Source organism: Hyalella azteca, unplaced genomic scaffold (genome assembly GCF_000764305.2).
Source record: "Hyalella azteca isolate HAZT.00-mixed unplaced genomic scaffold, Hazt_2.0.2 contig4664, whole genome shotgun sequence".
Lineage (NCBI taxonomy): Eukaryota > Metazoa > Arthropoda > Malacostraca > Amphipoda > Hyalellidae > Hyalella > Hyalella azteca.
The window spans coordinates 431,392-449,794 of record NW_025934876.1 but is presented as its reverse complement, the minus strand read 5'-3'; the positions used below and the strand labels follow the sequence as shown (position 1 = coordinate 449,794).

Here is an 18,403-nt window from a genome sequence, read left to right as displayed (position 1 = left end):
CGAACGCAAAATTTCTTTACAGAGGTCACGATCAACTAATACAATGAAACGCTTGAAATATATTGATAGTTTTTCTTTAGATTACGCACTAAGAACGCGCACTTAAAACCGTAACCGCCACGCAAAAGTTGTTGGAAAGCAGACATTCAAGCTGTTACAGTGTTGCTCTCGGTCTGTGGGGTGTGAACCTGAAAGCAGTGAGGCCATTTCACTAGCGGTTCCGAAAAATAAAACGGATTGTGCGTTCGTTTCATCATTTTCCGCGAATGTGATCGGGTGACCTCGCAGTTGCCTTCTATGACTAACATCTTCCACTTGCACCGTCATTCGTGGATCGTGATCCTGTAAATTTAAAAGGGTATCGATTCAATGAGATTTTGTGGTATTATTGTAAATTTTCCAAAAATTTGACTAGAGGAAACTCGTCAGACTTGAGAAAATGGGACTAGACAGAATTCGTTTTGAAGGAGAAGTGGACGAGGAATTGCTGTGTCCTGTGTGTTCTGACGTCCTTGAAGACCCTCTTCAGGTAGGTATATACATTTGTTTGATTACGTTCGTTAATTGGTGTTTTGCACATTTACCACTGCCTACATTGTAGATTGAAATTCAAGAGGGATGATTATTGAAATTAAAGTGCTAAGGTCAACTTGTCAAGGAGTAATGATCACATCCACAACCACATGTAATACCTAGTCAAATCACTCAAATGGAGTAAGACAGGATTGCAGCCTTCATGGGGTAAGAAAGGACCAGCCCATGGCATGCATTCTAATTGCACTGAATTCAATTTCACAAGAAAATATGTTAGTAGGTGCAATCATTGCCTCGCAGTGTGGAATTCTGTATAGGTAATATATTCTCATGTCAATTTAAGAAAACGTATCGAAATACCAACCCTACCACCGCGTTACACCACCTTCCACTGCAATGAAAATTTATAAACTGAGCTCATTGGAAACTACGTAGCGTGCTTCCGAAATCGTGCGGGGTTTGAAATCCAATCCCGTGTTGCCAACGACTAATCAAGTTAACTAGTCGTTTATCTGTAGGCTTGCGGACACATTTTTGCAATGAATACGTTCTTAGATCAGCGTTAGCGGGAAAGAAGCAATTCAATCCAGTAGCACGTTAGCTCTCGTGTTATGAAGTTCGTCTCGTCTGAACTCTGAATTGCGTGTTTAGTGTGCATGATGAAAAACTCTGCCTAATGATTACTTAATGAAGTTTAGTTCATTGCGGTCAACTTAAGAGATAAATTTTCAACTAACTAATACTTTTTTATAAGTCTAATTTTAATTGTTGAGTGATAGGTGCAGGTTTACAACTTCCAAGTGATTAGGTACTTTATAGAAACTGAGCAAGTTAGCGTGCGTGTTTTAAGCCTTTAAGAAGTTCATTTTTGCCTCAAATAACGATGTTGGATAGAAGAAGTGGTCTTGGTGGATCGAAATAATATATGAACCTCTGAAATTAGAATTCCATCCTGAATTTGCCTGTCATTTCAGTGTTTGAGGCAACCCTCATCTGCAAATAATGAATTTCTGGCTAATTTTTAAAGAAAACTTATGTAAAGAAGGGTCACAAAATAGTTAAGGGGGAGGTATCCCTAAATTTTTTGGATTTTGGCTTTTCTGGTACCGTAAAATGGGGTTAGGGTAAACGCGGTATATTCCGTCACATTAAGGACGCATCAAGAAATGAAAAACTGTTAAAAAATAACCGTATGCGTTACTCAAGTTCTGTTTGCTTTATGTGACTCTCAAAGCACCGCACTACGCATCAGCAATGACAAAATGTCACAAAATGTTGCCATATTTATTTAAAAGCCTTTAGAATGCAAACCTACCAAATCCCTATGTTCCGTCACTGTGTGTGGCTATATTTGGCACGTGGTAAGGCGTATTCCATCCGCGCTTCAAATTCTACTGATATGTAATGCCGTCATCCACGTGTTCGAATTCCGTTTGCTGTGTGAGCTGTATTGGAATACAACACCGCTTTGAATTAGAACACTAATGAATATTGAACACTACTTAATTACGCTCTTAATTAACAACTATTAAGCTTTTAATTAAGCAAATTTTAATTTTTGTACACAGCTTGGAACAATCTGTGTGTCCAATTCAAGTTGTGGCGGAATTAGATTTCATGTGTCTAAATCCATTTCTAAACTCAATCATCTATTAATTTATTTACCACTTGAAATCAGCAAATACAAGTATACTTAAAGGATTCCTAATATATTCACAGACGTATTTAAAAGTTTCAAACCATAATATTCTTCTTATACAAACAGTTATTCACTATTTGGTAGAGCAAGGTCAACTGTCAAATTTGACACATTTTTCGATGATCTCACTGGGTAGCGTGCATTGTCTCTCTTTGGATCTCAATATTTTCCGCTAGATGGCCAAGACCTAGTGTTTTGGCAGTATTTTGATGCGCAAATGTATGACGTCACCATTTCAACCATCAACAAACGCATGGAACTAAAACAAAGCTTAATATAAAGGAAAAACTAGAGAGGTGACGGAATTACCCGCGATGTCGGAATATACCACGCTTACCCTACTTTGACCGGTGGGGTAACTTTGACCACTTTTCATTTTTTAACAAAAACCGCCAAAACTCAAAAATGATTCAACATAGAAAAATTTTGTCAATGGCCATCAAAGGCCTAATACTGAGGCTACGTAACACAATAGAAAGATTTAAAAAGTTTGCATATCTAATAGGTTAAAAAATTAAAAATGTAACCCATGAAAAAGAGCTATTATTCAAAGCCTGTCAGAGTACCCCCTCCAATTTTTTTATTTTTAGGTAAAATAACTCCAGGTTTTGATGCATTGTAGTAGAACTCTTCTAGTTACATATGCAAAAGACAAACTTGAGGAAAGTGTCATAGTTTGAAAATGGGGGGCGCCGCCCCCAAATGGGGTAACTTAGACCACCTAATGTCAGCCCTGACGGGGTAACATAGACCGGCTTGGAAGTTAATATAAAACTACCATATATAACATATTTTATGTTTGACAGCCTATTTATGTTTTTTCTTTATGTTTCAGACTCTACAGAGTCTTATATATGGTAATTTTAAATTAATTTCCAAGCCAGTCAATATTTACTAGAAGAGTTCTACTACAATGCACCAAAACCTGGAGTTATTTGGAGTTATTTTACCAAAAAATATAATTGATTTTACCACCTGGTCTAAGTTACCCCAAGAGCTGGGGTAACAAAGACCATCACTTTTTTTGAAATTACATAAAGACTATGAGAGACAGGAGCCAGCAATTTATGGTGAGTGAAGCTAGAGTATAGACCCGTATTTTGCATGTTCAATTCAAGTTTAATTTAGCTAGTAAAAATATGGCATCATTTATAAAAAAAGTGGTCTAAGTTACCCCATTTTACGGTTCTACTGTAAATTTGTTTGTGGGGGTGTCCCGAATAGCCCCGGGGGGGTGGCCCAAGTAGCCCCGCCGTGCGGAAATGGCCGCCATTTTTTTTTTGGAATGAGATAGGCAAAATCTGTCAATTTCCGTTTTCAAGCCGACACCTGGGTGCAACTTTTATGTAAGTAAAATTTTTTAATACAGTGAATATTTTTTTTTGCTACAGACCTTAGCAGAAGTAACTTTTCAAAATAGCGTTTTTCACCATTTTATTCAGGAATTTTTTAAAGCTAGTAAATGTAGGATTTTTTACCTTCCTTTATACTACATAGATAGGAAAAATGTTGATGTTTACGCCACTATATTTAGTTTTGCAATGTTCCAATTAGTTTTGCTACTATAACAGTTTTACGCCATGTCAGAGGTGCGTCCCGAGTAGCCCCGCCAGTCCCGAGTAGCCCCGGTTGCCGGTATGGGTTTTCAAGCCCAAAGCGTCACCAACCATTTTCAAGATGCGTTGCTGGGTAATTTTTAATGAAAAGCCATTTACGCTGAGTAATGAAAAACTATTTACGAGCCACAAACTCATTTATAAGGTTGCATGCACATGTTACCCCAAATAACTAATTTTACCATAAAAACAGTCCGATTGTACAGCAAGTGTCAACTGAACATGTGATGATGCAGTCTGACCGCTCTTATGTGACCGCAACTACATTTTGTTTACATTTTCATAGCGGGAACTCATCACAACCAATTTCCAGACAAGATTTACTGCATCCTGATCTGCCCAACATACCGGAAACCTTACTTTTTTTAAATAGTTGGCCGAAAACTGACAAATATATTAAATGCAAGAATTTCAATCTAAATGTGTTGGCAAGATCTTCTGAAGGCATAAATTTTGCTACTGAAGCGTCGCAAAAGATCTTGCAATATTCATCCACTCTCTGCACAATGGACATATTACAGTTCTTAACTCGTAACCTTTATTAGGTATATGACCTAAGTCAGTAAGTGGAGACTGGAGAGATTAGGCAGATGCATCCTGTTAATTAGACAAAATTATCTGTAAATCTGGCCAATTTTACCTGGTCCTAATAATAAAATTCATAGTGACAAACCAGAGATTTTTTAGAATCAGGTCATTTTTAATTTCCTCATTTACCTAAGATATAAACCAATTTCTTATGTATGATAATGCTGGTTTCTAGGATACTTTACTGGTCTACTTATAGGCAGGGCTGGAGAAGTCCTATTTTTTTCTGAAATATTGCAGCTGTAGTGTCATGTACTTTTGTCAGCTTGAAAAATAGAGGTTTGCACTCTGCAAATGTCTATTCATAAAATTTCCAACCTCTGCAATCCGCACTTTTTCAACTATCCCACCAAAATATCTTGCAAAACAAAACAACATGTCAACCAAAAACGTTTCTTTATAGATAGCATAGTTGCAGTCATGTCAGAGTAATCAGACTGCATTATCACGTGATCAGTTGCAACTCAATTGAAGACAAATGTTAGTGTTGACTGTTTTTAGGGTAAAATTAGCTATTTTTGGTAATACGTGCAGGGGACTTAGTAAAAAGTTCGCAGCTGTCAGCTCATAAATGTCTTTTATTAGCTGAGATATGGAATTCACGGCTCAAAGAAATGAAATCATGGCAGGCAAATCCATAAAACCACGGCTCCAAAAATTCAGTTGCGGCTTGCCAAGTAGATATATTCCATGCCTGCTTATAGGACTCAAAAATGAACTTGAGGGAGAGTCTAAAGAACTCTCTGCTTTGCCACTATGAATTTAGACAAACTACCATGCCATATGATAGTATCATATGGCATCTCTAAAAAATTCCATATGCTATTTGTAAGGTGCCAAAATGAAAAGAAAAGCTTTTCAAATTACCCTGGGAATGTGGTAATTTGAGACACTTGAAATAAAACTTAATTTTAAAATATTTGAAGCAGTCAGAGTGTACTACTCATCCATTACTAACAGTACTCCAAAGTCCTCTTCTTCATTTATAGATAATGGTGATGAATAAATTATATTTTCTGTTATTTGTACTTGTTTTTCTTTCATTGATATATTACTACCATTTCTATACATTACTGTATTATTGATGTGATATTACCCTGTACAGGGACATGCCATTGAGCATTGTCAACAACCTTGTGTACTGCAAGCTTCATATCAGCAGCTGCATAGCATTTCTTCTGTATCTGTAAGCTTAAAGGACTGGGCTTGTAATTCCACATCATTTTAATTGGGTCAAGTGAATTCACTATAACAAAAAATTTTTAAAACATACTGCCAAACAGGGTAATAAGGGACAGGGGGGGTAACTTGGTACAGTTGTCCCACATTTCATTGAAATGTTGTTCTATGGAATTTTTTGGAGATGCCATGCAATTGCCCTTGCAAAGACCTTTAAAATAAGCCCAAACTTGTTTGTGAAATGTTTTGTGGTAAGAAGTTATTAACAAAAAAGGCTCAAAACCATCCCTTATTACCTTGTGTGACGGTACCGTCAACTGGGGCTACTTGGGACAGATTTGATCTTTTTTTTGTTAATAACTGTTGATAACTTCTTACGATGAAACATTTGATAAACAAATTTAGGCTCATTTTATAGCTCTTTGCGAGAACTATCGAATGGCATTGTCAAAAAAATTCCATGTGCTATCCATAAGGTGCCAAACGCAAAATAAAGATTGTCCCGAGTAGCCCCGTCGGTCAGGGCTACTCGGGACAATGGGAATAAAACTTCATTTCAAAACATTTGAATCATGCAGAGCGTACTCATCCATTACTAACAGTACTCTGAAGTCCTCCTCTTTCATTGTACGTAGATGATGTAGAGGTAGAATAAATGACATTTTCTGTGATTTTTACTTGTTTTTCCTTTATTGATATGATATTGCCATATACATTAATTACCGTATTATTGATGTGCAATTATCGTATTATTGATGCGATATTACCGTATCCATGAACATGCCATTGAGCATTTACAACAACCTTGTCCACTGCAAGCTTCATATCAGCAGCCTTATAGCATTTTTTTGTATCTGTAAGCTTACAGGATGGCTCGTAATTTCACATTTTAATTGGGTTAAGTGAATTTACTATAGTAAAAAAGATCATGAAAAACATACCTGAAACAGTAAGGAATGTTTCAGTGACAACCAACGTGTATATCTTTTGGAGAAATAAATCATAGTTTAGGTCAATTACTTTTCATTCTGTGATGCCTGGTGCACAATTCTATACATGACATGCTATGCACAATTTTGTGATGACTGATGATGCACTAATTTTTCGATAAGTGAAATTTTTTTAATGAGCAAGGAAAATGTTATCAATATTCTTTGTTTTTAATCAATTTTTTTCGTAATTGGAGCCTTTGCTAACTGAGGTTCTACCGTAAATGCGTTTTGGGGGGTATCCCGAATAGCCCCGGGGGTGGTGTCCTGAGTAGCCCCGCTGTGCAGAAATGGCTGCCATTTCTTTTTGGAATGAGATAGGCAAATTCTGTCAATTACGTTTTCAAGCCAACACCTGGGTGCAACGTTTACTTAAGTAAAATTTTTTAATACGGCGAATATTTTTTTTGCTACATACAGTGGGGGGAAATAAATATTCGTACACTTGAAAAATCGTATTTTAATGTATGTAAGTACACAAACTTAACAGGAAAAGTGATTTAAATTATGTATAGAGACGCATAGTATTCAAAAATACTATCAAAAGAAATTAAATCTCAATGCAACAAAAAACAATGCAACATGTTCGCTTTTCGGGGTGAAAAAAGTATTCGTACAAAACAATAAATCCGCATTATTTTAATTTAATACTTGGTTGAATACTAGCAAGTAAATGTAGTATTTTTCAACTTCCTTTATACTACATAGATAGGAAAAATGTTGACGTTTACGCCACTATTTTTAGTTTTGAAAAAATAGGCCTTTTCCAACTAGCCCAGAATGAAGCCAGTGATAGAAATGCACCAACAATATAGAATTGAGTGCTTTAGAGGACTTATGTTCATGCTTGGACCAAAATGATCAATTATTTTTGCATGTAAATATTAACAAACAGACAACTGGATACCATTATTATAAAATGAGAAGTATACTTGCTGGCACTCTTCAAATTAGATTTGTACCAACACCCTGACGTTGCTGCTGGCAGTGCACCATCTCAACCTCAACTGAATGATGTCAATCCACAATGCTTAATTATCAAGCTTAGAGAGTCTTTATTTGGTCTGTTATTCATGCCATTAAATGTCTTTGTTTGAAGCCTTCCTATGTGACTGGCATACAATTGCCTTATTTTATACTCTTTCCTCTGTCTTCACTCCATCATCAGTTTGGCCTAACTCTGGCTTAACTCTGGATTATATTCCTCTGTCTTCACTCCATCATCAGTTTGGCCTAACTCTGGCTTAACTCTGGATTTATCCTTGCTTTACTTCAAGTTCACTCGAGTTTCTCTTTTAGTTTTTAAATTTAATATACTTATGAGATTTTCTTTCTGCTTATGTGCCAATCAAGTGTTGTGCCAATTTTGTTAATGGGCTGATTATGTCTTTTGCATGAATAGTGTCTTGTGCGCTGATTGTATCTTGTGCTCCGCTGGCATCTTCTGCCAGCGGAGCAAGGATGTGGTGCTCTGAGCACCAAGGATGTGGTGATCAGACTTTTGAATGTTTAAATTAACCATAAACCTACAGAAGCAGCAATTCAATTGTTCAAGTACTATCAAATGAGTTAATAAGGGATGGGCAGGGTAATAAGGGACAGTAGTCCAACATTTTGTAGAAATGTAGCTGCTAAACTAATTGAAATATTTCAAAACTAAAAATAGTGGTGCAAAGTTCAACATTTTTCATATTGACCTGTATGTAGCATAAAGCAAATTGACAAATCATACATTTACTATCTCTAAAAAATCCCTGAAAAAAGTTTGAAAAGTGAGATTTTGGAAAAGTATCTACCTCTACTAAGAGGTAGATACTTTCAAAGCTACAACTCAGACTTTTTGCATACAACACAGTTTTCTGTACAAGATGGGATCAGGCTGGGGTAAGAAAGGGCCAACAGGTAATTCTTATGTTACAAGGTTTTTAGTAAAAATATAAATCTGATATTCAATATTATCCATCTAGAAACACATTATTTGATTAAACAACCACTTGTTAGTACTGTTTTGTGTTACAGGAAGTCAACTCTAATATCAGTCACATTGGAGTTTTTGCCACGAGAAAACTTTGTTAAGCATAGAAATAGTAGGTTGGCTTTGATTCATTGTAGAGCACTGCCAAATGCTACATGTATATTCCATTAGTGTCCTTGTCTGAAAATTTAAGTTAAGAGTCGGACGTCATGCATTTTCTTGCTAACTGCATTTGTGGTGCACTTCTTCAAACATAGCCCATGCCCTCTCACAAAATTGAAATAATTATTTTTTATGTTTCACACAATGATTTTTCCCCTAACCACTCTTGCACATTGTTCTGCAGCTCACTATAATGGGAAGAGACATCCCTATTTTCTCCATCCCCATGATGCAATTCACAATAGTATGCTAAATTTATCTAATAAAAAAAGCTAACAAGTTAGAATGGTTATTTTAAGCAAAAGATGAAAATTTTGACCAAAATACTCTATGTATACTTATGCACAATAATATATTAATTTAAAGGCTATATTTTGATAAACTATGGGATAAAAGAGGACTGCTTGTGGCAATTGTGGGGTAGGACAGGACCATTTGTGGGGTAAGATAGGACCACTTGTGGGGTAAAACAGGATCATTTAGTGGTCCTGTCTTACCCCATGTCCGGTCTTTTTTTACCCCATTTTAGAATAGTTGTCAGGTAGTGATGGTAGCAGGTAGGAATGGCTAGTATGTCTCGAAAGTTGCTTGTTACTTGAGGTTACTTGCCTACATCCACAAACCTGGCCAAAAAATTTTTTGTAATCAGACACAGCTTATTTCCCAAACAGGGTTAACTATTTTGTGACCCTTCTTTACTTAGGTTTTCTTTGAAAATTAACCAAAAATTAATTATTTGCAGAAGAGGGTTGAAACAAACACTGAAATGACAGGCAATGATTGCTCTAACATATTCTTTTGTCAAATTAAATTCAGTAGGTACCGTACCGTACAATTAGAATGCATGCAGTGGGTCGGTCCTTTCTTACCCCATGAAGGCTGCGATCCTGTCTTACCTCATTTGACTATAAAGTTATTCAAGGGTGGACACATCATGGCATAAGCAAGCAAAATGAAGATAGTAATGATGAAAAACCAGACAAACATGGGATCAGGTAACAAATACCTAGCATTATTTATAAACATGCATGAATGACAAGAATCATTTATTAAGATCTCAACAACATAAAAAAAACACACAAATGGTGACATAGGTAATAAAATAAGATGAACTGCACTCACCAAAATGGAGCACAGGGATGGGATTAGCAAGCAGAGCTGTAGATGGAAGCAGGCATTAATATATTTGAAGCAGGCCTGTGAAGAGTTGGCAAATAATCAGGTGAAACCATTGAATCTCTATATTGCTTAACATTGAGACTTGCAAGATTTAGGTATCATTTATTCTGACTCAACATAAACATTACACCAAGAGAAACAAGGACGATTAATTGTATGCATAGGATTATTATGCACTTGACAGGCAACTAAATGAAGTGACACTAAACTAAATGATGCACTTAAAATGCAACTAAATAAAGTGCATCTATAGAAGTTCAATTGCAGCTAATTCAAAGTGCAGCTTCATATAGTTGGTACTGAATAATTATACTGTAAAATGTAGCTAATTCTCTGCAGCCCTCTTCAGCATTATAAAGGCAAGATTTCCATCTGAAATATGCAGCAATTACATACCTAATTCTTCATCATTGAAACTCAGGCGCCAGATTGAGCGACCATTAATGCACACAACACAGAAGTATGGGTGAGCAAGTGGAAATTCAGAACTTTCCATTCCTGTTGCGGTGTTTCTTAACCCTGATGTAAAAGCTATGAGACAATTTCCAACATACTCTGATGCACATCAAGCACAACTGCATTTATAAACCATGTACGATTGCATGAGGGCAGGAATAACATTCTTATGCCTGAAGATGGAATCATTTTTGAAAGTTTTACCAGTGAACATGCAAGTCGAGTTTATATTCAGAAAATATTTTTTAAGCAAGGTTTGAAATTCTCTGCACATTTTTTCAAACTAGCTCTGAAATTAGGGTCAAGCACTAAATTAGTTTTTCCTACCATCAACAGCAGCAACAGAATCGGAATATCTCTTAAACAAAAACTTTTGTACTAAACACTCATTCCTATGTAAATCCATTCAGATGAATTATATTATGAATGAATTAAAATTCGAAATTCATGTCGTAGGAGGGGAAACAAATTTTATAATCACTGTGTGAGTATTAACCCTTTGTTTGCTGAGGGCCATTCGTGTAAACAAACAACTCGAGTCCAGGCCATTAGATATGAGTAGCATTGATGACGGTTAATGCATCAATAGATAAAGTGTTAAAAGTTTGAACATCATTCAATTTAGTATGAAATGTACCGTACAATTAGTTAATTTTCTTGATTGTATTTGTGTAGTACTGTAAATTCTTGAACTCATGATTGAGCTGCGGCGCCTCGGTCTCCGAAACATTGTTGGAGTAAGTTCGCCATATCAGAAGAAATGGTAAATTTTACATGACTTTTTTGGGGGGCTTTCCATCTTTTACCATATGTTTTTCATAGAAAATTACCAGAAACTAGAATAACAGGCAAATCTTTTTCATTATTCCCCAGTAACCTGAAACGCTGTTGTAATATTGCAGGCACCCGCGTGCGAGCACGCGTTCTGCAGCGGCTGCATCAACGAGTGGCTCGGACGCCAGCAAACTTGCCCTGTGGACCGCCAGTCTATCACCACCTCGCAGCTCAAGCCTGTGCCACGCATCCTCCGCACTCTCCTTGCCAAGTGGGTCGCACCTGCGCTCATGTGTCCAGTTTACTTGTATAACATTTGAGTATTATTATCACATGTAGATGCAGCTTCTCTAAATTGTGTCCTTTGAAAGTACCTACCTATAGTAAGACTTAAGCTTCGGAGTATCTACAATGTCGGCACATTACCGCAATTCAGGCTATGCATAGGCATTTTCTTAGTACTGATTCTTCTTCTTAATAGTAAGGATCAAGAACTTATACTTCTTAGCTAAAAAATTCAGTATGCAATTAGTTTCAGAGCGATTTGAATGTAGTCTCGTCCTGCCTAGTGTTTCGATTATATTTTTTCGGTAGTTTCACTGTTAGCGTTGACGTTTGCAGACTGCAGATCGCTTGCAGCAACAGGGAGCATGGCTGCAACGCTGTCGTCAAGCTCGAGATGCTGGGTCCGCATCTGGAGGAGTGTGAGCACAACCCTAAGAGGCCCATCCCTTGTGAAGCTGGCTGTGGTCTTGTCGTGCCCAAGGATGAACTCAAGGTATGTAGTATTATCTTGAAATTAAACTTCATGTCTTCATTTTCATCCTTTCGTCTACTTAAATTTTTATTCGTTTAGACGAGTGTTCAATGATTAACTGTAATACCCAACGCCTATAGAAAGCCATTTGTTCATGAACCACACAGCCATTTGTTCATGAATGACAGGCCACACCAGGCCTACTCTTCAGCGCCGATAAACTATGCTGTGCTATGAGCCTATAATTTATGTATTAATGTAGTTCTTATTAGTTTCTTCAAAAGTTCGAGCGATTCTAGTCGTTTTTTAGACATCTCCGGCTTCAGGAAACTAACCTAAAAATACCTGAGTTTCATTGAGTTTATTTTTATTTTCTCGTTATCAATTTAATGTCATTCTCCCGTCATTGAGTTAGAGCCAATGTCAAGTTATGATATGTGCCCCTTGTATATATATATAGCCCGTATCTCCAGAAAACAAGACAATTATTACGCCCCTTGTACAGCTCATACCTCCAGTAAACAAGACAATTATTGCGCCCCTTGTATAGCCCGTACCTCCAGTAAACAAGACAATTATTGCGCCCCTTGTATAGCCCGTACCTCCAGTAAACAAAACAATTATTGCGCCCCTTGTACAGCTCATATCTCCAGTAAACAAGACAATTATTGCGCTCCTTGTATAGCTCGTGCCTCCAGTAAACAAGACAATTATTGCGCCCCTTGTATAGCCCGTATCTCCAGTAAACAAGACAATTATTGCGCCCCTTGTATAGCCCGTACCTCCAGTAAACAAGACAATTATTGCGCTCCTTGTATAGCCCGTATCTCCAGTAAACAAAACAATTATTGCGCCCCTTGTACAGCCCGTACCTCCAGTAAACAAGACAATTATTGCGCCCCTTGTACAGCTCATATCTCCAGTAAACAAGACAATTATTGCGCCCCTTGTATAGCCCGTATCTCCAGTAAACAAGACAATTATTGCGCTCCTTGTATAGCTCATACCTCCAGTAAACAAGACAATTATTGCGCCCCTTGTATAGCCCGTATCTCCAGTAAACAAAACAATTATTGCGCCCCTTGTACAGCTCATATCTCCAGTAAACAAGACAATTATTGCGCTCCTTGTATAGCTCATACCTCCAGTAAACAAGACAATTATTGCGCCCCTTGTATAGCTCATACCTCCAGTAAACAAAACAATTATTGCGCCCCTTGTACAGCTCGTATCTCCAGTAAACAAGACAATTATTGCTTGGGTTGTTGCAGGAGCACAACTGCGTGCGCGAGCTGCGCGTGCTCATCCAGAACCAGAGCGGCAAGATCGTCGAGCTGCAGCAGGAGTTGGCAGAGAGCAAGTTCTCCCTCACTGAACAGAAGAGGGAAATTCAGCTACTCAAGGTAGAGCCGCTACATCAATTTGGGAACTCGTGTATGATTTTTACACTAAATGGTCTTGGGACAAATATGTTTTGATTTGTTGGCATTGTATTCATGCCAGACTGGCAGCCACATATACGGTAGTTCTATAACTGTTATAAAGTGAATCAATTACAGCGCTACTTGCTTCTATTTCTGTAACGCAGATTCATTAACTAATAGGTGAATTTCACGAGAGTTTGTCAGGAATGAGTGTGGCTGTTGTGCAGGACTTCATGCGCGCGATGCGCATCAGCAACCCTGCGATGCGGGCCATCGCGGACCAGATGGAGGAGGACGAGGTGGCGCGGTGGTCGGCCTCCCTCGCCAGGGCGCGCGTCACACGCTGGGGTGGCATGATCTCGACGCCCGACGCTGTGCTGCAGGTGGGGCCATCGGTGCTTAAAACCTTGCATATTTACGGTAGAAAACTCTTCTAATGCGTTGAAAAATTGTGTATCGTCGTGAATAATAAATTCGATCCGCGACTGAAGTTATGGCAAACTGTAAGACTCATGTAGATTGGTCAGGAATGAGGCGGGCAGGCATCGCAAATTAAGTCCCTGGAAAGTTGTTCAGTTTTCGTTGTAGAGTCTGAAATGTATCTTTCTTAATCAATAAATTTTTATTAATTTAATAATTTTAATCAATGATAATCATTCAAGGCCGTGATACGGCGCTCGCTGAGCGAGAGTGGCGCGCCTCCCCACATCATCGACCAACTCATGGACAACGCGCACGAGCGGCGGTGGCCTCCTGGCCTCTCCACCCTCGAGACCAGACAAGTGAGTGATGCCTCCTGGCCTCTCCACCCTCGAGACNACGCTACTAGCCACATTCGTCCACCTGTTCAATGCATTACACAGCGCACTAACTGTCCTTTCTGTCAACAGATCAACAGACGCTACTAGCCACATTCGTCCACCTGTTCAATGCATTACACAGCGCACTAACTGTCCTTTCTGTCAACAGATCAACAGACGCTACTAGCCACATTCGTCCACCTGTTCAATGCATTACACAGCGCACTAACTGTCCTTTCTGTCAACAGATCAACAGACGCTACTAGCCACATTCGTCCACCTGTTCAATGCATTACACAGCGCACTAACTGTCCTTTCTGTCAACAGATCAACAGACGCTACCAGCCACATTCTTCCACCTGTTCTCTGCACTACCCACACTAATTTTCTTCTCTGTCAACAGATCAACAGACGCCGCTAGCCACATTCGTCCACTTTTTCACTGCACTACACACACTAATTGTTCTCTCTGTCAACAGATCAACAGACGGCAGTACGAAAGCTACGTGTGTCGTCGTGTGCCCGGCAAGCAAGCAGTTGTGGTGATGGCGTGTGATAACCGTCACATGAACGACGACATGCTCCTCGAGCCCGGCCTCGTCATGATATTTGCGCACGGAATAGATTGAAGAAAACTTAGCCTAAGCGTCCAGTCTTCTCTAGTTGTCTCTCATTACTGATAGATGTTATCTATAGGCAAGTGGTAGCTATTTCATAAGCTAGGGAGCGTGTAGTACTATAATGATGGTAGAAAACCTGCACAAGTACCTTCAGTTAGTAGAGGAAAATGGGAGTGGTCGTATGGACAAAAATAAGGAAATTTTGCCTTACTGTGCTTTTCCGATGACTTGGTAGCATTTCGATTGGACTGCAATGATGCGATTCCTCGATTTTATCCCGTTGAAAGTTGTACTTCGGATTGATAAATTATTTTAATGCACGGTAGGATTACCATGTAGATTCCTTTAAACAGCGATCTGTGCTTTGAGCTTGAATTAGTTTTTTGTTTTCTAGTTGAATTTGCAATTTATCTGCGCACACTGACTGTTTTTTTCTAGAGTAATTGTCCATTATTTGAGTTAGATCTGTATATACATTTAAGTCGCCATTTAAATGGTAATTATTCTGTTCTGAAAATGACTGGGGTTGAATTTATTTCATTAATACTTGTAGCGCGGCACCTTAGTCCTGATAGAAATGCATGAACCTGCGTTTAGTTCTATACGATGGCCACGGACCTGATGACAATCACTCCTCAATAAAAATTTCCAGCAGTGCCCTCGTTACGAACGGAGAGTCCACTTTATCCTGGCAATTTTAAATTTGCCAGTCGGACCTAAGTGTTCATCGCCAGAGCAGCATTAAATGAAGAAAAGTTATGAGCATTTAAATTTTGTCGCGTTTCTTAGGTCAGTCTTTTGAAATTAAATAATATACCGGTATGACTTTTTGCATCTCCTGAGACTTTAATGCACAAGGATAGGTTATTTTTGTTATCGAAAACTATTACCACTTTTGACTTCAAGTTCGGAATTGTTCCATCTCTCTTCGTGGTGAAATTGAAATGAATATCCGGCCGTTTCCAAGTGAATTGGCGTCTTGCAGTTTTCGTGATGATTATGTGATATTTGATGGTCAGGTGATATATGAGGATAATGTGATCATTATTTGCATCAACTTTGAAATTTTATTCCTGAGTAACTTTTATGCAGTTTAAATGTTTCGTTAAATGAGTTGCATTTTGAATAACTTATTATAAAAATAACTTTATCATTAGGTTAGTGTTAGCTAACATTAGTATGGATAATTGCGTTGGAGGCTAAAACGTGCCTCGTTGTTCCGTGTTTTGAAGGAAATGCTTCCGCAAGGATTGAATGTGACCAAAAACCAGCTAGTGAATTAACTGGATGCTGAATGAGGATTCGAGTTAACTAATTGAATGCTACGTATTTTACTAAATAAAGTTCATATTGGCTTGCCATGCAAGTTATTGTTTTTAGTTTATTGCGCTAAATAGTTGTACAAGCTTTACATGTTTTTTGTTTAATCTCAAATGCAGGATCCTTGAAAACTATTTTATGTCTATATCTTTTTGTAACCAATAATTAGAAGCGGCCACTCGCAAGGAAGCGCTCTCGATTGCTGCATTAAATGTTGATTGCTGAAATATATTTAAACCTTTGTAATTTTTCTGTATATGACAATAGCTTTGGGTTGAGTATGTGTGTTTAGAGATATTTCTTACAATTTTCAATTATTAAGCTAATTAATGTACTAGAACGTTTATACATATACAAATAACTTCTTGAAACATGTCACTGGCCTAGATAACCTGAATACGAGAACTGTACGGTGCCTGTGTAAATGGCGTGCTGTAAATGCTCTTAGAAAAACCATCTCTTAATGACATTGGAAGCATCCTTGAATTTACATACACTTTTTGATACTTGGCCGATTTTCTCATCACAATTTAATAAATTCCTTTAATTTTCTTGACTTAAATTAAGTCCTGAAGAAGTCTCATTTATTAGGTAAATAAACTTGATTGAGGAATTTCTTGCTCACTTCAAGATCCCACTTGTTACTGTGTCCTGAGATATGGAAGCTCACTTTAGAGTCTCAAATTATTATGTCTTCTTATTGCTGTATTTCTTCTTTTGATTTCTGGGTGTTTGAGAAGACTATTTAGTTTGCCTCCTCGCTACATTTGCAGGTTTTACGTCGTAGGTTACTATTTAGCTAAGCGTTATTTGTTGAATTTGCTATATTTTCTTTTGTATTTAAGATGCTTCTTTCAGTGTCTTATTATACTCTCTAACTCGCCAGGCTTTAAATCTGTTAATTAAGTGGAGCGAGAGACGCCGTTTCTGCTTATGGAAGTTGCAGGAAGAGATCGCAGAGCGGAGCATCCCTGCGCGCTCCTCTTCACTCGCTAAGCAATAGCTAGCAAACTTTGAAGATAAGCTACGATATTTGCGCGTTAGAAGTATTTTTAAGCGATTACAGGACGGCTAGCTGAGTTGATCCTAACTTAATAGGTCATGTAATGAAAATAATTGCCGCATGTATTGTTTCCGGTAATTGTATGTTTTATGATCACTAATGTTATATCATGTATATTTCCTACAACTATATTAAGGATTGACGATCTCTCTTACATGTGTCCATTTACACAGTTTATTTTACCCCCACCCAGGTTTCAACTACAGCTCATATGTTTTATCACTAGTTTTTCTCTGCCATCACCAATTGTTCTTATCGCCATCTCATGATTATCAAGTTGCTAGTCGAGCAAACTTTCTCCCTTAGAGCGAAGGAAGGTCGTAATTCCTCGCCGCTTTTGAGGCGCACCTTCATGCTTCTTAATGAAATTGTAGGAGTCCAGCGGATGTTCGTCAATTCGTTTTTAACAGATAAAAATCTCAGTTAGTAATATTTTTTGTTCAATTGCATAAAAACCTAGTCTCTTGGACGAATTGATATTATCTTAATGAAATAAAAGGTCGGCAGGTAATAACAAAAATTTTAATGTGAAAATTTTCCCGTTAAGCCTTGAGTTACTGACTGAATAGTTTTGAAGATAATATCCACTTTACTATAGATAATAAGTCGGACACTTCCTTATCAAATAAGACTCCTTGAATTATGTGCGAGAGATGTCCACTGTGCAGCGAAATCTATTTAAATGTAGCGCCATAAACAAATCGTTTCTGAACAAATGGAATAAAATTCTTTCCTGGAGGATTGTTCCCGTGTGGTCGAAGCGTAATGTCGGCTGGTGTTGCCGTGCTTCTTCTAAGCTTCGATTTTTATGGAAGCCATTATACTTCGTTCGCTAATTGTATCATCTTTTGATTTTCTATAGGAAGTGCAATGTTGCAGGGAATAATGTATGTGGTCGCGCTTACGCCTTCCTTCGTCTATAGTCGAATATGATAAGCCTTCTTTGAAGAGTATTTAAGATTATTTAGTTATATCAACTTCGATATTTCTTAATTTTTTATTTTCTTTACTCTATTTTCATTTTTTATTGTTCACAATCATTTATGGATCTCCGTTTTTATAGAAGAAAAATGCAAGTTATTTCAACAGTTTTCATTGCCTTGCCTTTGATTTGGACTTTTTTTGATGTTGAGTTGAGCTAGCGTTGTAGATGTTAGTGTAAGATGAACATCGTCATCATCAATGAGTGGCTCATGATAACATCGAGTGCCTCAATCCTTACCATAACTCGGAGAACAAATCTATAATTAACATATACTGACATGATG

The 18,403-nt window shown here is 37.8% G+C and overlaps 1 protein-coding gene across 1 annotated transcript; it reads left to right on the top strand.

Moving 5' to 3' along the window:
* The first annotated feature begins 188 nt into the window (after nt 1-188).
* On the top strand, nt 189-18,221 carry LOC108664931 (E3 ubiquitin-protein ligase NRDP1). Its single transcript, XM_018151630.2, has 7 exons — nt 189-529; nt 11,280-11,422; nt 11,773-11,929; nt 13,180-13,311; nt 13,560-13,715; nt 13,995-14,114; nt 14,612-18,221. The coding sequence occupies exons 1-7, from the start codon at nt 440-442 to the stop codon at nt 14,759-14,761; spliced, it is 948 nt and encodes a 315-aa protein (XP_018007119.1). The 5' UTR covers nt 189-439; the 3' UTR covers nt 14,762-18,221.
* The last annotated feature ends 182 nt before the right edge of the window (nt 18,222-18,403 follow it).